The 20,349-nt window shown below is 42.7% G+C and overlaps 1 protein-coding gene across 3 annotated transcripts in view; it reads left to right on the top strand.

The window, feature by feature from the left end:
- The window catches only part of ATXN10 (ataxin 10), an 81,117-nt gene that overhangs the window by 4,647 nt on the left and 56,121 nt on the right, over positions 1-20,349 (top strand). For all 3 annotated transcript variants that reach the window (XM_056797619.1, XM_056797620.1, XM_056797618.1), the window contains 2 exons: positions 7,356-7,547; positions 16,515-16,600. In XM_056797619.1, coding sequence (XP_056653597.1) covers positions 7,356-7,547; positions 16,515-16,600 — 278 coding nt within the window. The remainder of the gene's footprint in view (positions 1-7,355; positions 7,548-16,514; positions 16,601-20,349) is intronic.

Here is a 20,349-nt window from a genome sequence, read left to right as displayed (position 1 = left end):
AGGGGAAGCAACAAATTGGGAAAAAATTTTCATAACAAAAAACTCTTTACAAAGGTCTAATTACTCAACTATATAAAGAGCTAAATCAATTGTACAAAAAATCAAGCCATTCCCCAATTGATAAATGGGCAAGGGACATAAATAGGCAATTTTCAGATAAATCAATAAGCATATGAAAAAATGTTCTAAATCTCTTATAATCAGAGAAAAGCAAATCAAAACAACTCTGAGGTATCACCTCACCCCTAGCAGATTAGGTAACATAATAGCAAAGGAAAGCAATAAATTTTGGAGGGGATGTGGCAAAATTGGGACATTAATGCATTGCTGGTAGAGTTGTGAATTGATCTAGCCATTCTGGATGGCAATTTGGAACTATGCTCAAATGGCATTAAAAGGCTGCCTGCCCTTTGATCCAATCATACCACTGTGGGGTTTATACCTCAAAGAGATCATAAGGAAAAAGACTTGTACAAAAATATTTATAGCTGCACTCTTTGTGGTGGCAAAAAAATTGGAAAATGAGGGAATGCCCTTCAATTGGGGAATGGCTGAACAAATTGTGGTATCTGTTGGTGATGGAATACTACTGTGCTCAAAGGAATAATAAAGTGGAGGAATTCCATGGGAACTGGAATGACCTCCAGGAAGTGATGCAGAGTGAAAGGAGCAGAACCAGGAGAACATTATACACAGAGACTGATACACTGTGGTACAATCGAATGTAATGGACTTCTCTATGATCCAGGACAATTCTGAGGGACTTAGGAGAAAGAACACTATTCACATCCAGAGAAAGAACTGTGGGAACAAAAACACAGAAGAAAAACAACTGCTTGATCACATGGGTTGATGTGGATATAATTGGGGATATAGACTCTAAATGATCACCCTGGTGCAAATACTAATAATATGGAAATAAGTCTTGATCAATGATACATGTAAAACCCAGTAGAATTTTGCATCAGCTATGGGGAGGAGGACGGAGGAAAAGAACATGAATCATGTAACCATGGAAAAATATTCTAAATTAATTAATTAAATAAAAAATTTAAATTAAAAAAAAAGAAGCTAAGTACTCAGGAGTAATGATTACCAGTGGTTTAGGCTACCTCTGAGTTGGATGCCTTTTGGGTCATGGTTAGGTCAGGCATTAGAAAAAAGCTAAGTGAGTCCTCTGCCTCTAGGGATCTTATTGAATTTTCTCTTTTAAAAATAAGTGTTAAAAAAATCAGAAAAAAATTTGACTTTGCTTTCCCCACCACCACCATTGAGAAAGAAAGAAAAACAAAATCCTTGTTATAAACATGTGTAGTCTAGCAAAATAAATTTGTTCATCGGCCATGTCCAAAAGAAATTTTATCCTGTTCTCTTTCTTGAGTTCTTTACCTCTCTGTCAGAGGCAGGCAGCATGGTTTATCATGAGTCCTCTGGAATCCTACTTACTCATTGAATTGATCAGAATGCCCAAGCTTTTCAAAGTTATTTGCCTTTACAATATTGTGGTAATTATAGATATTGTTCTTCTGATCATTTCACTATGGATTAATAGAAGTCTTCCCAAGTTTTTCTGAAACCATTCCCTTCTGTGTCTTAGCACCTATTCATATATAGTCATAAAAAAGGGGTATTTGCCCTGTAACAAGAATTTTTATTTTCACCTTGATGTGAACTATTGTAATGTTTATCACCAATGTTAGTAAGATAATGGATTGACTTGCAAATAAAAACTGAAGCTGGAAGCCCCCAAATGAAGAGGCTGAGAGGCTTTTTCTAAAATCTATCTTGGTCTCTGTGTTATTTCTTTTCTCCCTCCTCCATTCCATATTTCAAGTCTGCTGCCCCTCTGCAGTTCAAGAACCTGCCAGGTGTTTGATACATGGATTGTAACATTCAGGAGGCAATTGGTAGATTCTTTCTGTTTCTACTTTTCTTCCTGGTTCCAAGAAATCTTTTATGATATCTTGAAATACAATGTCCAGACTCTTTGTTTGGTTCTGGCATTCAGATAGTCCAGTGATTCTCAACTTCTTTCTTTTCAATTTGATTTCTAGGTCAGTTGTTTTTGCTATGAAATACTCGACATTTGCCTCTTTTTTTCAGCCCTTTGACTTTTTTTTTTGCCTTTTGAAGTCATTGGCTTCTATTTGATCCATTCTCATGTTTAGGGGGTTTGTTGCTTGGGCAGGTTTTGTATCTCTTGTGTCAGGGAGTTAATTCTTTTCCCAATTTTTTCTTCCATAACTAACTTTTTTTCAATTTTTTTCCTTCAGCACTTTAATTTATAAAAAATATTAACCCTTGCTTCATCTCTTCTAGGAATATTAGTTAACTGTGTATAGGTGTTTCTCTGAGACTTTGCTCATATATGTTTTGAAATCACTTTCTTCTGGGTTTGTTTCTTGAGTAACTCTGTCACCATAAAAGCCTTTTATGATGGGGATCTGCTCCACCCCCCCACCCCCAATTCTTTGAACCTTCTTACTGACTTCAGTACCCTTATGGAGGGAATGCTGGTCTGATCCAGGGCAAAGTCTGATTGCTACCTTCCTGGCCTAACTAAGCTCTGCAGTCTATGGTCTATATTTAACTGAACATGCCTGCTGTCGTTCCACAGATTGGAAGTTCCAGTGGTCTTAGACAGCTGATTCATAGTGGGCTCTGGGATTTGGCTGCAGGATTCACATGGGACTAGCAAAGGGAACTGAAGTCCCGATCTGCTCCAGCTGCTGCTTGCTTTTTGCTTGTCCACAGTCCAGGGCCTATGACCATTCCTTCCTCTAAATACTGCCTTGATTTGAAATCCCACTCTTTGGGTGTCCTAGGAAGTGAGCTACAGAGCTGCCATTTGGCACCTTCCTCCTCCTTTTGCACAGGTATGAGATGACAAGTGCCCTTCTTACTCAAATAAACAAAACCTGAAGTCAGAAGGTAGGTGTAAAAAAGGCAGGTGTTTATTCCCTTCATGAAAGGGAGCACTTCAATGACAGGCTAAGACATGCTGACTGACTAAGCAGCAAGAGGGCAATATATACAAGTTCCCCATGCAAGACTCCATATGACATCCTGACCTACAATCCAAAACACCTGTGACTGGGTTGTAGTGTCTTCCAACCCACTTCAGGGGAGGTAAGGGGAGCAACTGAGCTGTTCATTGCCCTTTCTGTCTTTCATTAGTCTACCTCCCAAGCTTATCCCCAAGTCCTCAATCAATAAAAGGTAACAAACTAGCCTTTGTAAGCTGAGTACTCATTCTGAGAATAGCACCCTCAATCCTCTCATTTTTTTTGTGTGTGTGAAAATTTTATTTAATTAGTCAATTTAGAATATTTTTCCTTGGTTACAGTATCATGTTCTTTTCCTCCCCTCCTCCCACCAATCCCCTCCTGTAGCCAACAAGCAATTCCACTGGGTTTTACATGTGCCCTTGATCAAAGCCCATTTCCATGTCATTGATGTTTGCACCAGGGTGATCATTTAGAGTCTACATCCCCAATTATATCTATATCAACCCATGTGATCAAGCAGTTGTTTTTCTTCTGTGTTTATGCTCCCACAGTTATTTCTCTGGATATGGATAGCATTCTTTCTCATAAGTTCCTCAGAATTGTCCTGGATCATTGCATTGCTGCTAGTAGAGAAATCCACTGCATTCGATTGTACCACAGTGTATCAGTCTCTGTGTACAATGTTCTCCTAGTTCTGCTCCTTTTGCTCTGCATCAATTCTTGGAGGTTGTTCCAGTTCACATGGAATTCCTCTAGTTCATCATTCCTTTGAGGAGGAGCCCAGTATCTGGGGCTCTTGACATATAGGGTCTCCTGTGTCAAAAAGCCAAGTACTCACAGAATTGTTAGGAAGAAGAACCTGTTTCCCTGAGTTCTGGTGGGCCATTACAGGGCTTTCTTTAGCACTGACCTGATGGCACCATTCATGAGTAGTCCTGACTTGTGGCCTTTCTGGCCACATGGCATCTTTTTTTTTTTAAACCTGTGTATTGGCTCCAAGGCAGAAGAGTGGTAAGGGCTAGGCAATGGGGGTCAAGTGACTTGCCCAGGGTCACACAGCCAGGAAGTGGCTGAGGTCAGATTTGAACCTAGGACCTCCCATCTCTAGGCCTGGCTCTCAATCCACTGAGCTACCCAGCTGCCCCCTGCATGGCATCTTTTTAAGGAAGAGTCTGTCAAAAATTGGCAGAAGGCATGGCATGCATGCATGCAAGTGTGTATGTGTTTATGGGAACTGCTCTGATTGGTAACCTTGGAGCAGCTTCTGCTTTTGATGGTTGGAGCTCTGGACCCAGTGAGGAAGCTTGGCTAGCTGAAGCTGCATCTTCAGTTACCCTGTCTATAAAATGAGGCTAACAGTATTGGTGGTGAAGACTAATGTAATATATAATAAAATTGAATATGATAAATAGCATAGAATAGTTTAGTATGATAAATATGGTATTATATTCTTTAGCATAGAGACTGGTAGAAGATATTACAAATCGACATTGTATAGTATACAAGTATATCCTTACCCCATGTGGAAAATAAGGATGAAAAATTAAAGCATATAACCAGTGTGCACAGTCAAACCTGGCAGATTCCCATTCTGCTCCCTGAATTCCCCCCAATTGGTCAGGGCTCCTGGTCATCCATGGGGAGCCCATTCTCCATCCAGGACCAAGGCTGTGGTTGTCTCAGTTGTGATTTGGTTTTCAGTTGGGCATGAGGAAGTCTGGTGGAGTCAGTGGAGTCTGCAGGGCCTTCTGGATGAGGCAGCTGAGGCCCACAATGACTCTGTGGCAGAATTCCTTGTCACATTCAGGTTCTTCCACTCTGGTTACCATCCTAGCCCCTGGCAGTTGGAGACTGACATGGGACATGGGACAGGATTGGAGTTCCTGGCTAAAGGGTGCTCCTGGGTGAGGACTCCCTCTTTACCAGTGCAGGTTGGCACCATCTCTGTTCCTTCTAGTCCTAGGAGATGGCCCAAGCCCTCAGGGCCTTGGGGCCTTGTCCAAGATCATGGCATCAGGCCTCAATCCAAATGTTTCTGGCCCTAGGCAGCTGCTATTCCCTGCTCTACACTTCCTATCTTAAACCTTAGAAATGTTAGAGACTTTAATGGATTTGGGCTTCCCAGGAGCATACTGCATTTCCCCACTCATTTGGCTTCTTAGTCAGTGAAAGCTGCTGAAATGTTGAGGGGCCACTTCTACTCTCAGCACCTCCCTTTGGTCACTTAGCTTGCCTATTAAATCTTCATCCTATACAGTTTGTTGCTGTTCCCTCTAAGTATACTTCTTTTTGCTGCCCAGGTAATAACACCAGTTTATATCATTTTAACTTGAGTCTCAATTTTTTTTTGTTTTTCTTTTTTCCCCTCTTTTTTAATTACCTTTTGATGATTCTCTTGAGTTCTGTGCTTGTACATCAAATTTTCTGTTCAGGTCTGGTCTTTTCTTTATGAATTCTTGAAATTCTTCTATTTTGTTGAATGACCATACTTTCCCCTGTAAGAATATAGTCAATTTTGCTGGGTAGTTGATTCTTGGTTGTAGACCTAGTTCCCTTGCTTTCCGGAATATCGTATTCCATGCCTTTCTTTTTTTCAGTGTGGATGCAGCCAGATCCTGAGTTATCCTCACTGTGGTTCCTTGGTATCTGAATGACTTCTTCTTGGCAGCTTGTAATATCTTTTCTTTGGTCTGATAGTTCTTGAATTTGGCTATAACATTCCTGGGTGTTGTCAGTTGGGGATTAAGTACAGGAGGTGATCTGTGGATTCTATCAATCTCCACTTTTCCCTCTTGTTCAAGGATTTCGGGGCAGTTTTCTTTAATAATTTCCTGTAATATAATGTCCAGGCTTGTTCTTTTGTCATGGTCTTCTGGTAGGCCAATAATTCTTAAATTGTCTCTCCTTGAACGATTTTCTAAATCCTCTGTTTTGTGAATGAGATGCTTCATATTTTCCTCAATTTTTTCATTCTTTTAGTTTTGTTTTATAGTGTCCTGCTGCCTTGTGAGGTCACTTGATTCTAGTTGTTGTATTCTGGTTCTTAAAGACTGGATTTCATCCTTAGTTTTTTGGTCGTCCTTTTCCTTTTGGTCAGATTTTCTTTGGAGGTCATCTTTCATCTTCTTCACCTCATCTTTCATCTCCTTTGCCTCATTTTCCAGCTGGTTGATTTTGGCTTTCAAGATACTATTTTCTGTTTCCAGATGACTTATCTTAGTTTTTAAGTTCTTTTCCCAATTGTCTTCAGCCTCTCTTAATTGTGTTTTGAATTGCATTTTGAGTTCTTCCAAAGCCTGTATCTAATTCACTGGGATTTCTGATTTTGCCTTTGCTGATCCCTCCCCCTCTGTTTCATTCGCTCTTTGCTCATTACCTGTGCAGAAGCTGTCTATTGTAATTTCTTTCTTCTTTTTCTGTTGTTTGCTCGAGTTTACCCCTTCTTTGCTTCCCGTATTTGTCTATGCTCTTGCTCCTCTCATTTTGTTTTGGTTTTGGGGCTGTCAGTCTCCCCTCTTGGAGCTTTGTCAGATCTCTTGGTACAGTCTCTAGGGGAGGAATGTTAGCTTCCCTTTCCTCTGGAGGCTTTTGATTGGATTGAGTTCAACTGGGTCGGGCTGTATGTGGTATGAAGCTCTGAGCCTCTGAAGACTCCTGGAAGGCTGGGCGGTCCAGGCTCTCTCCAGTTCTCTCCAGCTGCTTCTCTGCTGTCTGCAAGTGCCTTTGCCCGCCTCCCTAAACTCTGAGGAGTTCTGATGGGATTAGGTTCAACTGGATTAGTCTGGATGTGCCCCGAGGCAATGGTGAGACTGGAGCCTGATGGAGGGACCCAGCCACGGCCCTGTCTCTCCCTGGCTTCCTCCTCACTGTCCAAGCTGGATGCTCCGAGCCCGGCTCCCCGCTGCTCACAAGGTAGACCCTCCAAACCAGCACCTTTGCCCACTCAGAGGTTCTCGCTGCTGCTGGGGGCTCAGCCCTCTGGGTTGTGGGGGAGGGGTCCTGGGACCTTTGCTCTGCCTTCCCCTTAGCCCTGAGTATTCTCGGATTCTGGCTTTTGGGGGGGCATACCTTTTAATTTGAGTCCAGAAGGAGGGTTCCCCACTTCTGTCCTGTTGTTCAGCTTGAATTTCGGTGCCCTAGGAGCATTCAGTCTGTATCGGTAAGGAAGGGTCTTCCATGAGGTCTGAACTTTTGCTGTTTGCTAAGCCGCCATCTTGACTAAGACTCCTATTAAATCTTCATGATGTGGGGGCTGCTGGTGGGGCTCTGCCTGGCAGGTGCCTGTCCTCTCAGCCAGTTTGGGAAGTTCCCTCTCCCCTTGACCATCTCCCTTTCCTCTTGTTTCAGAGAAACAGCGTCTAAGCAGGTCTTTCAGGACATCAAACAAATCCTGACAAAATCCTCCCATGAGGTAGAGCTGGCATGCCGAGAGACTGGCCACCTGGTGTACCTGGACCCCCACCTGCAGCTCATTGCAGAATGTTTCCGCTGCCTGAGGAATGCTTGTGTGCAGTGCCCTGGGAACCAGGATATGATCAGGTAGGGGATCCACTCATCATGGGCACAGGACCTGAGCCAGTACTGCTGCTAGGTCCATAGCATAGGACTCAGCTCAGCTAGGAGGGGTGGGGGTTTTGGGGGGGGGGGTGCAGCATCTTCTCCTTAGACCAGTCTGCCAATTGAGATGAATGGTGTCTTTGGTGTGTGCCTTGAGCAAGTGGCTCAAATTTCTGGTGCCACAGGGCACAGACTGACTGTGGCCTTCAGAGGTAGTGAACAGGAGAGGATACAGAAAAAGGAAGGAAGGGCCTATGAGCCAAGTTGTGTTGTCCCATGGCTAGCCCCAAGGTAGCTTCTGAAGCTCTTAGGATTGGCCCTTCTTTTGCTGGGGGTGGTGATGCTGAATCCATTGTCCTTTGGAATGGAAATGGATCATGAGTTGGGATATTGTGTTGTGTTGTTGACACTGATCTTGCCCCTGGACTCAGGAGAATGACTTTTGTTTATTTATATTTTTCTGGTACCCTTCTTGTGGACAAGACACTTTCTAAGGACTACTGTTTGAGGCAGGGGCTGGTGTAAGGAGAGTGTTCTACTTTTTCAGATGAGGAAACTGAGAGTACATAGTGATACATAGAGGTCACTATGAGGGGCAGAGTCAGGAGCTGAGTAGTGACCACGTTGGTAGTGGTCCTCAGGCCACAGTGACCTTATTAGCTCTTTGGTGAACAAGGACTTCCCTCCAAGACCCTTGGTTTGTTCATCTCCACAATGGTGATGAGAAACCTGGTACTGTAGGCCTTCCTGGGTTACAAGGCAAGCATGTGATGCTTATTGGCCTGGGCTCACTCCCCTAAGAACTCCTAAGTGCTTCTGGGTTGCATTCCTGGTACTCGATGGAGTCTTCCCTTAGGTTTGAAAAGGTGCTTCCTCCAGTGATTCCTGGTCCAGATGGTGTATCAGCCCCAACAGTAACTTATCTTTTCCAAAGGGATAGATATTTGCTAAGAAGACAGAAGCCTAAACCCATCTGCCCTCAGCCCCCTAGTCCCTGGAGAAGGCTGGAACCTGAAGTGACTCTTGCCAAGATCTTCCTTCACTGATTGTCCCATGATTGATGGACAAATGGCTTCTGGGCTGCAGGACGTGTGTTTGCTGAGCCATTAGCCAAGCCTCTGCCCTGTGTGGACTTATATCTCTGTACCTCGTGTAGCCACTGTGACCTCTTGGATCTCTGGGAGTCACAGCTTGAATAGCCTGACATGTCTCTGTTGGGCCATCTACCAGGTCTCTGCCCCATACTGACTCCTGTCGTAGGACCTCTTGGAGCTCCTGGGGTCACAGCCTGACACTCCTTCCTCTTAGAAGCTGAGAGAGACTTGAGGAGGTAGGGAGACAGTTGGTGCCATTGTTCTCCCCAGTCACCATCCAGAGAGAGAGCAGGGATTGTCCCTCTGCCAAGGTCTTATGGCTGCATTCTCTGTTCCAGCCCAGCCTGTTCAAAGACCTGTCTTCTCCATTTGTCAGTGGGCAGGGGTCAGCTGGGCATGTGCTGAATTTGGGGCCAAGGCCATCCAGATACCCCTAGTAACAGAAGTCTCTTCTGTCTGTGGGTTCATGGGAATGAGCACTTCTGGGGGAGGTGGCTCGGGGAGTGACCCAATGCCACCAAGGGCCTGACTACCTGCATCCCCTCCTTTTTGGTTGGTGGGTTTTTTTCTCTGGGTCACTTGAGCAGACTTTTTGTATATGAGATGGTGACATCTATTAAACCTTCTAGTCTGAAGGGTTTTATGACTTGTTGGTCTGTATGGGCAGCCAGGGGGATACCCACTGATCAGGGAGAATGGTCCCAGACTCCTGCTCTTGGTTGTTGAGTTCTTGAGGCTACTGGGGGTCTGCATTGGCAAGAGGTGTGAATTTTAAAAGTCTCCATCTTGGTATAGCACAAAAAAAAATTGTGCACACCCACACTACACGGGCATGTGCTAGTCAATGACAAATCAGAAATAACTAACTGCCCACCTGGGCTGTCCTAAGCTAAGCTAGAGTCAACCATTGGCACTTGTGAGACACAGGAAGTGAGGTAGGGAACAGCCTCTGGAATTCGCTGACTTCCTGTGGAGAGAGCTAGACGGGAGTTGGTGTTAGGAGCTTGGAGGGAGAGGACGCCCGCAGACAGCTTTCCTTCAGATCACTCATGTGAGTTAAGGACTGATTCTTTCCACCTTGGCCCTTTGGGCCTAGAACTCACTCTGCCTTGGTCAGAGGTTGAGTCGCCCCTTTCCCTTTTCTCTTCTCTCCTTCTCTCCCTCTCCTTTCCATACTCCCAGTGTGATTAAACCTCCATAAACTCCATTCTGACTTGAGTGTTTCATTTTAGGAATTTCATAAGTAAATTCCTTGGCGGCCATTGTTCAATATTATAACAATCCCAGAAGCTAAATTTTCCCCATTACAGAGGAGGACCAGACACTTGCCTGTCAGCCCATACATACCTGCCCTCAGAGACCATCTCACAGAGACCTGTAAGGTGCTTATTTCCACATGCCTGTGCATGTGGTTTAGGTCTTTGGTTCTTCCCCTTATCTATAAAGATACCTCAGTCTAGGAGGGCTATCTGGAGAGATAACTCTTCCACAGTTTCTGGTGGTCTTCGTCCTGGACTGCCCTCACAGACTCCCTGCTTTTATAGTCAATCTTGGGCACCCTTGTTGGACATGTCTTAGAGGATGTCTGTTTGGCTATGTGGTTGTTCTGGCTTGGTAGGCTTGGAATCTTAATGAGCTGTGCCTGGGCCCAGGTAATAAGGAGGCTGCCTTCAGAAGGGCCCAATGGATTATCTTGCTGCCCCATTTATTAATAGTGACCTCGAGTAGGTGCCACCCTTAAATCCTGTGGGCTCTGCAAGCAGGGGGTCAGGCAGTGCCTAGGGAATAGTTCTCTGTTCTCTCCAAAAGTCTGGTAGACTTCCCAGCAGGGCAGTCTTGTCCAGCCATGATAGATGGTCACCTGGTGTACACATGAGATGTGTTTTCCATTCTCCTCTGCATGTCCACCCTTGGGCTGATGGCCCCCTCCTCTGTGGGGAAGCTCCCCTTGGGCATTGGTTGCTGCTCTGGGAAGCTGGAGTGGTCCGAGTTTGTGGAAAGCCTAATGGAGGATTCAGATGATTTCATGGGGGTAGGCACTGGGAGCAGGATTTCCTTCTGAAAAGTGTTGCTGTCTTAGGAGTTGACCTATAGAAGTCAGGGGAGATTATCCCTTTGATGATTCATGCTCCTCTCCTGCTGCCTGCATGTGTGAAATTACCTATCCTTGAGCCAGGAATGCCAGGAATTTCCTTACCCTGAGTTGGGAGGCCTGTCTCTCCTACAGGCGGCCTCCCGGCCATAGGATCCCCCTCTTTTTTCTCCTGATTAGCTGTTTTGGATTGTTTCATCCATGGACTTGTTTGGGGTCCTCTTTTGTCACCTTGGAATCTTGGCCCTTGTGTGGAATGATGGAGATTGGGAGGCCACTCCTTTGAGGGGGAGAGAAGGAGAGCCCTTCATTTTGCTCTGTTAGTATTTTTCCTCTATTCATGCCTTCTCAGTGGTGTTTGAGTAATTAGTCAGTAGAAGGGCAGTGAGGTGACACAGAGGATACAGCACTAGTCTAGAGATAGCAGGTCCTGGATTCAAATCTGGCCTCAGATATTTCCTAGCTATGTGACCTTAGATAAGTCACTTAACTCTGCTTTAGTTTCCTCATCTGTCAAATGATCTGGAGAAGGAAATGGCAAATCATTCTAGAATCTTTGCCAAGCGAATTCCAAATGAGGTCATTGAGAGTCAGATGCAACCAAAACGAATAAACAACAAAGATTCATTGGTTCATGATTGGAGAAGGAGGAGTTTCACATAAACTAATTTTCCAGTTAATTGGAAAATATCTATTTAAGCTTTTTAAAGAAAAGTTCTTCTAAAATCTCTCTTTAGATCTTTCTAGAAATATAAAGATTTCCCCCTCCCTCAGCATGCTATCCTCAGCATACTGAGCATAAATTTATCTTTTCTTGACAATTCAGAATCATCTTAGAATTGTGGCATTCAACCACAGAACAAAGCCTTCTCATCCAAATATCTCATTTTACAAATGAGGCCTGAAGAGGGGAAGCTAGATAGACTGTCAGGCCTGGAGTTGGGAGGATCTGAGTTCAGATTTGACCTCAGATACTTCCTAGCCTGTGTGACCCTGAGTGAGTCATTAACCCCCATTGCCTAGCCCTTACTGGTCTTCTGTCTTGGAAACCAAAACCCAGTACTATTCTAAGACAGAAGGTAAGAGTTTAAAAACAAAAAGTAATCAGTGTTGCTAATTTGAAGTCCTCAGGGCTTAATTATTGGATCACTCTCCAGCTAGATGTTTTCTGTATAGTGTTCATTTTTCTCGTTAACTCAAAATCCTGGAATTTTCTTTCTTTCCTGTTCATCAACATGTCCTGCAATGATGTGGTATTAAGAAGGAGAAAGTTAGGGCTCTGAGATTCTGAATTCAGCCCCTTGTCATGAGGCTGAAGACCTGACCAGTCCTGAGCCTAGCCAAGACTTCAGCCTGTCTAGGGTGGGCTTGGAGCTTCTGCCCAGAGTGCTGGGCTCCTATTGAGAACAGGGATAATTCATGGCAGTGGTTGGAAAGCTCTCCTGATCTGGGCAGCTGGGACTACCTTTCATAGCTGAAATCCAGGCCATTGGAAAAGTCATGTGATGGGGAGGGTCCTGGGGTCCATTGGATTTTGAGGGCATTGTGGAGAAAGGTAAGTGTTGGCCCAGGTGTGGTAGGAGCCCTGGACCCTTGGAAGTTTGTTCCTGGGAGCCTCATTGCCCTGCTCAAGATGAGACAGATTGATAACCCCAGCCCAGAGCTGTAGCTGGTGGATGGCAGCCCTGATGCCTGCCCAGGGCAGGTGGTCTCCTCCTGTAAGTACACAACAATCCTGTGAGCCCTTTCTCCCTGATTAGCTCCAAAGACAGGATGGAATCTTTTCTCTTTGTTCATCCCCAATATTGGTGGGGTGGCAGGTGATGCCTTCTTTTGGGGAATCGCTCTGGGATCACTAAGAGCTGCAGTGGAGGGCCCTGATGGGACTCCCAGGCTGATGAGATTTCCCTCGTATAACTCTGGAGATGCAGGGACGCTCTAGGTTACAAGGAGGCAAGAGTTCTTAGCCTGGAGTCCGAGAACATTAAAAAAATTTTTTTTGTTCACTGTGTTTCAATATAAGTGGTTTCCTGGATAATCTTAAATATTTTCTACCTTTAAAACAATTTTTAAGAGAAGGGGTAAATCCATGGACTTCATCAGTCTGGGTGCCCATGGAGGCCAGGCCACCAACAAAACAAAGCACCTCTACCCTATTGTAAGACTTAGTGGAAACTCAGTCCCTCTGTGAAACTTAGCCTAAGTAGTAGGGAGTAAAGATGGGTAAACAAAGGCACCTTGGGGGTAAGTGACTCGTTCATGGTTTTTTTTTTAACATTATTTTATTTGGTCATTTTCAAACGTTATTCATTAGAAACAAAGATCACCTTTTTTTTTTCCCCCACCACTCCCCATTGGCGATGTGTGATTCCTCTGGGTGTCAAATGGGTCCTCAACCAGAGCCCATTTCCATGCTATTGGTTTCCATAGTAGGGTGTTCATTCAGAGTCTCTCCTTCCTCGGTGTTTTTACTCCCACTGTTTGTCCTCTGCTTGTGGGTAGTGTTTTTTTCTTCTTGGTTCCTGCAGATTGTTCAGGGACATTGCATTGAGACTAATGGAGAAGTCCATTACGTTCGATTGTACCACAGTGTATCAGTCTCTGTGTATAATGTTCTCCTGGTTCTGCTCCTCTCACTCTGCATCAGTTCCTGGAGGTTGTTCCAGTTCCCATGGAATTCCTACAGTTCATTATTCCTTTGAGCACAATAATATTCCATCACCAACAGATACCACAATGTATTCAGCCATTCCCCAATTGAAGGGCATCCCTTCATTTTCCAATTTTTTGCCACCACAAAGAGCTCAGCTATGAATATTCTTGTAGAAGTCTTTTTCCTTATTATCTCTTTGGGATACAAACCCAGCAGTGCTATGGCTGGATCAAAGGGCAGACAGTCTTTTATTGCCCTTTGGGCATAGTTCCAAATTGCTCTCCAGAATGATTGGATCAATTCACAACTCCACCAGCAATGAATTAATGTAACAACTTTGCCACATCCTCTCCAGCATTCATTACTTTCCTTCATTGTCATGTTAGCTAATCTGCTAGGTGTGAGGTGATACCTCAGAGTTGTTTTGATTTGCATCTCTCTGATTATCAGTGATTTAGAACACTTTTTCATGTGCTTATTAATAGCATTGATTTCTTTATCTGAAAACTGCCTATTCATGTCCCTTGCCCATTTATCAATTGGAGAATGGCTAAATTTTTTGTACAATTTGTTTAGCTCTTTATAGATTTGAGTAATTAGACCTTTGTCTGAGGTTTTTGTTATGAAGATTATTTCCCAATTTGTTACTTCCCTTCTAATTTTGGTTACATTGGTTTTATTTGTACAAAAACTTTTAAATTTGATGTAATCAAAATTATTTATTTTACATTTTGTGACTTTCTGTAAAGATTAAAATTTAGGGGAGACTGAGGAGACTGAGGCAGGTAGAAATTAGTTTATCTCTGCAAGGAGTATTATATTTTATGAGGTTTATTAAAGGTTAAGGATTTAAAAATATACAAGTAAGAAAAGGCACGTGCCAGGTAGGCCATAAGGCCCACCCAAAATTTCACTCACATTATGAAGCATGTCTGTTTGCCAGCGGAGACAGGAAGTAAAGAGACCCTGCTTACGGGGAATACCCTTTAAATAAAATTTTGCTCTCGTCCCAGGTGAGAATTCAGTGAGATTAGAGGGCATTCTGGGAGCTAGCAAGGACTCCTGGGGAATGGAGTCCAGAGTTCAGATCTCAATTTTACATTTCTATGTCTTGCTTGGTTTTAAAGTCTTTCCCTTCCCAAAGGTCTGACATGTATGCTATTCTATGTTCACCTAATTTACTTATAGTTTCCTTCTTTATGTTCAGGTCATTCACCCATTCTGAGTTTATCTTGGTGTAGGGTGTGAGGTCTTGATCTAGACCTAATCTCTCCCACACTGTCTTCCAATTTTCCCAGCAGTTTTTGTCAAATAGTGGGTTTTTGTCCCAAAAGCTGGGGTCTTTGGGTTTGTCATAGACTGTCTTGCTGAGGTCACTTACCCCAAGTCTATTCCACTGATCCTCCTTTCTGTCTCTTAGCCAGTACCAAATTGTTTTGATGACCACTGCTTTATAATAGAGTTTGAGATCTGGGACTGCAAGGCCACCTTCCTTTGTATTTTTTTCATGATCTCCCTGGATATCCTTGATCCTTTGTCCTTCCAAATGAACTTTGTTATGGTTTTTTCTATTTCAGTAAAAAATTTTTTTGGAACTTCAATGGGTATGGCACTAAATAGATCAGTTTGGGTAGGATGTTCATTTTTATTATATTGGCTCATCCTACCCATGAGCAGTTAATGTTTTTCCAATTGCTCAAGTCTAGTTTTAATTGTATGGAGAGTGTTTTGTAGTTGTGTTCATATAGTTCCTGTGTTTGTCTTGGGAGATAGATTCCTAAGTATTTTATTTTGTCTAAGGTAATTTTGAATGGGATTTCTCTTTCTAATTCTTGCTGCTGAGATGTGTTGGAAATATATAGGAATGCTGATGACTTATGTGGGTTTATTTTGTATCCTGCAACTTTGCTAAAGTTGTTGATTATTTCAATTAGCTTTTTTGTTGATTCTCTAGGATTCTTTAAGTAGACCATCATATCATCCGCAAAGAGCGATAACTTGGTCTCCTCAGTGCCTATTTTAATAACTTCAGTTTCTTTTTCTTCTCTAATTGCTACGCTAGTGTTTCTAGTACAATGTCAAATAATAGAGGTGATAATGGGCATCCTTGTTTCACTCCTGATCTTATTGGGAATGCATCTAGTTTATCCCCATTGCAGATAATGTTTGCTGATGGTTTTAGATATATACTGTTTATTATTTTTAGGAAAGACCCTTCTATTCCTATACTTTCTAGTGCTTTTAATAGGAATGGGTGTTGTATTTTATCAAAGGATTTTTCTGTGTCTATTGAAATAATCATGTGATTTTTTTTGGTTTGCTTGTTGATATGGTCAATTATGTGGATGGTTTTCCTAATATTGAACCAGCACTGCATTCCTGGTATGAATCCTACTTGATCATAGTGAATGACCCTCCTGATCACTTGCTGAAGTCTTTTTGCTAGTATCCTGTTTAAGATTTTTGCATCTATGTTCATTAGTGAGATTGGTCTGTAATTTTCTTTCTCCATTTTTGACCTGCCTGGCTTTGGGATCAGTACCATATTTGTGTCATAAAAGGAGTTTGGTAGAACCCCCTCTTTGCTTATTCTGTCAAATAGTTTGTATAGTATTGGGGTTAGCTGTTCTTTGAATGTTTGATAGAATTCACTAGTGAATCCATCAGGCCCTGGGGATTTTTTCTTAGGGAGTTCTTTGATGACCTGTTGGATTTCTTTTTCTGATATGGGATTATTTAAGAACTCTATTTCTCCTTCTGTTAGTCTAGACAATTTATATTTTTGTAAATATTCATCCATATCGCCTAGATTGGCATATTTATTGCCATATAATTGGGCAAAGTAGTTTTTAATAATTGCCTTAATTTCCTCTTCATTGGAGGTAAGATCTCCCTTTTCATCTGTGATACTGTTCAAGGTTCTGTGCTGAGTTAAGTGCCTGAGGTAGGTCCTTAGGAGTAAATGGATCATCCCCTCTCTCCTAGGGATTGTGTACCCCCAATTGTTGGAAGAGCAGCCATATAAGAGGAGGTTTGGAGGGGGGCTGAATCAAACTCCTTCTCTATAGTCCAGTCTGAATTTTGCGTTTTTCTTTGAAAACATTTGCCAGGGACTTGGATTTGATTGGCACCTCGATGAAGCTGATGTATTTATTTCAGAAACTGAATGTCATTAAGCAGGAATCCAAGTTGACAGGTAAGACATGGAGTCATTCCTTGGGTGCTTCTCCCACAATAAGTGCCTTATCTCTCCTTGCCCCTGCTCTTCATTTCATGCAGGGGTGGGCTTTCTGGCCCTCAGTGTGATGGAAGCAATTCTCTGGGTGTGGGTGCCATGGTGTCATTAGGTTGGTGGGGTGATGCCCTTACAGATGGGTAGGGATTCTTGTGCTTGTTTGAGGCCCAACCCAGCTCAGACTGAGCTCAGAAATATAACACTTCAGCAGGCTTATCTTGTCGTCCACAACATAGACCCTGACAGTAGATTGTGGGGGCCCACAGGAGGGCCTTGTGCCCATGACAAGGAGCCTGGTGATCTCTGTCTCTTTCTCTGTTGGGGATGAGGTACTTCCTTCTGTCAGAGACTTGGGCCCTATGGCCCTGGTTCTGGCTATCCTGAGAGATGCCATAGCAGTGGACACAGGGAGGATTCTTTTCTCCTTTTGGAAAAGTTAAGAGTCTGAGTTAAGGAAATCAAGACAACAACTTAAAAACCCCATCTATTTGAAGTCAGTTTGGAGCTGCAGGGGCTCAGAAATTAGGGATGAAGAAAACTCCTTAGGCCCCAAGAATCCCATTTCTGCCTGCTATTGTTATTGAGGCAGTGAGAGGGCGCAGGCTCATCTCCCCAGGTGTCACTGGCAGGAGCCGGGGCTATGGCTGTGAGTAGCAGTTTGCTCGTTTAATGATGGGCTACTAAATAAAGCGGCCCCAAAGGAATGCTGCACCAAATGTCATGATTAAATAATGATTACAGGAGTGAGGGGGCAGCAAATGAAATCCAGAAGGCTACGCTGCTGGGTCCCATCTCTGCCTGCCTCAGGACCTGGAACCCAGGACCTTCCTGTGGCTCTAGGCTCTCTCTGTTGGAGTTGAAGATTTGCTATCCCCTGTTCAGTATGCTGTCTGAGGCATCACTGGGCCTAGACCCATCTCAGGGCAGACCCCCAAAGTCTGTGAAATTGCTTTTAAAATGTATATTGAGGCATGCATGCTCCTACGATCCTCCCCATTGTGTACAGGGTGCCATCAGTCTGAGAGACTGATCAGGAGTGTTAGGGATGGGTGATATAGATGGAACAGCCCAAGACCTGTCATCCTAGGTGTGACAGTATGCATTTGCCACCTGAACCTCATAAATTCGGTACACCCCCCCCCCCCCCCCCACGCCATGGGCATTGCTGAATTGTTAGCGGTAAGCCATCTCATTCCATGGGAACCATAAGGGCTTGTGGTGTGTTGTGAGATCAAACAATGAATCCAAAGGGATTCTGTCTTCAAGGAGGCTCCATTCTCTTGGGGTAGAGAAGTTACTACAAGCTTAGGAATTATGACTTGGAACACACTGTATGACAAGTGTGTGATAGAATTCAGGTTGGGTTTGGAACCAAAATGGTTGTTTAAGCACTGACCTCGAACCCTCAGGATTTTGGGCACAAGTGTCCTCCTCACCCCTCCTAGGGCCTTGAGCCTGAGCACTAATCTCCTGCCCTAGAATGTGTCTGTCATGGCCTAGCCTGGTGACCGGGGCCAGGTTCTTAAGCCTATCTGGGCTTTCCTTGTTTGTAGATTGGAGACATTTCAAACATGGAAGAAATGCAAGCTCTTTAAGAAGCATGGTGGGTGGAGGGGGAGAGACCTTCCAGTTGGGGCTAGGTCTGGAGCCAGGACTGGGAAGGACAAGTAGTGCTACTCACATCTCTTGCTGATAAAAGACACTGGGTGACCAACTATTTGAAGGCAGCGATGAGCATGAGGCACTTGTGACTTGTTAACTCCTCACGTAGCTTCCAGAATACAGCTCCCGTTGGCTGAACTCTATTCGAGGTCTTGTGCTAACTCTAAGGAGACAGACAAAAATGAAATGTCTATTCCCTTAGGGACCTTAGCTCTTAGAGCCCTCAGGCCAAACCTTGAACAAGGAAGCAAACTCAGAGGACATACAAAGTGGCCTTTTGGGGCCAAGGTGCTTTCTGCTTTGACTGAACCATGTCACAGCTCCACTAACTATACACTGGAACTCCTGTTTTCCCATAGACTCTCCAGCTTTGGCCATTTCCCCTTTTTGTCAATTGTCCCATCCTGATGTGTCTGAGTAATTTGGCCATTTGTCTCTTGGGGAATGGTTCTCATTTTTATAAATTTGAATCTGTTCCCCAAGTCTTTGAAATGAGATCTCTGTCAGAGAAATGAATTTTCCCAAGGTTATTTCTATTCTGATTTTAGCCACATTGATTTTATTTGTGTAAAAACTTTTTAATTTTATACAATCAAAACTGTTCATTTGATTATCTGTGATTCTCTTTATCCTTTGGTCATGAACTATTCCTTTCCTGATAGATCAGAGAGAGCATTTCTTTCTTGATTCTCATCATGGATCTATTTGGAGCTTGTCCTAGTGTTGGTCTAGATGTAGTTTCTGCAAGACCATTTTCCAGTTTTCCCGACAGTTTCTGTCTAATAATGGGTCTTTACTCTCTACTATTTGGGGTCTTTGAATTTGCCCTAAATTAGTCTAATAGGCTCACTTACTTCTGCATATTGTATGTACTTCTATGCCCCCATCCTTCCCTTTTGTGGTTCCCCCTCCCCCCCAAATTAATTCCCTTGATATTCTTGACCTTTTGTTCCTCTGGTTAGAATGACATTGGTATTTTTTCTAACTCTACAAAGTAATCCTTTGATAGTTTCATTAGTATGGCATTCAATGATTGTATTATTTGGCAACATTGTCATTATTTTATTGGCTCAGCTTACCCATGAACAATTAATATTTTAATTTAGGTCTTTATTTTTGTAGTTGTATTCATATAGTTCCTGTGTGTATCTTGATAGGTAGATTCCTATGTATTTCATGTATTCAATAGTTACTTGAAATAAATTTCTCTTTTGATGTCTTGTTGAGTTTTGTTGGCAATATACAGAAATGCTGCTGATTTAGGTGTATTAATTTAATGTCCAGTAACTTTTCTGAAGTTATTGCATCAGTTAAATTTTCAGTTGTCTCTAGAGTTCTCTAAATAAACCCATTATCAAAAAGTGATAATTCTAAATTTCCTCTTGACTTATTCTTGCAATTTCTTTTCTCGTTTAATTGGTAGCATTTCTAGCATCATATATCAAATAGTAATGGTGATCATGGATCCCTTTGATTTTGTAGATAATACTGGCTCTTGGTTTTAGTTAAATAATGTTTATCACTTTAAGGAAATATTCATTTTATTCCTCTGTTTTCTGTTGTTTTGTTTTTTTAAACAGGAATGAGTCTTATTATTTTGTCAAAAGCCTTTCTGTATCTTGATATAATATTATTTTTGGTATTCTTATTGTTAATATAACCTATTATATTAATAATTTTCCTAATACTGAACCAACCTTGTATTCCTGGTATAAATACAAGCTGCCTATTGTATATAATTTTTGTGAAATGTTACTCTAGCCTCTTTGCTAATATTTTATTTAAAAATTTTGTCTCAATGTTCATTTAGAGACATTGGTCTATAGTTTTCTTTCTGTCTTGACTGTCCTTGGTTTGGGTAATGAGGTCAATTCAAATTTTTATCAGAAGTAATTGGTAGGATACTTCCTTTTCCCATTGTTTTCAAACAACTTATATATTATTGGAATTAATTATTCTTTGAACGTTTGATTTAATTTCCTTGTAAATGCCTCTGGTCTTTGTTTTTTTCTTTGCTTATTTATGTCTTTGTTTAATTTCTTTTCTAA

Source organism: Monodelphis domestica, chromosome 5 (assembly GCF_027887165.1).
Source record: "Monodelphis domestica isolate mMonDom1 chromosome 5, mMonDom1.pri, whole genome shotgun sequence".
Taxonomy (NCBI): Eukaryota; Metazoa; Chordata; class Mammalia; order Didelphimorphia; family Didelphidae; genus Monodelphis; species Monodelphis domestica.
This window is presented reverse-complemented; position numbering and strand designations above follow the sequence as displayed.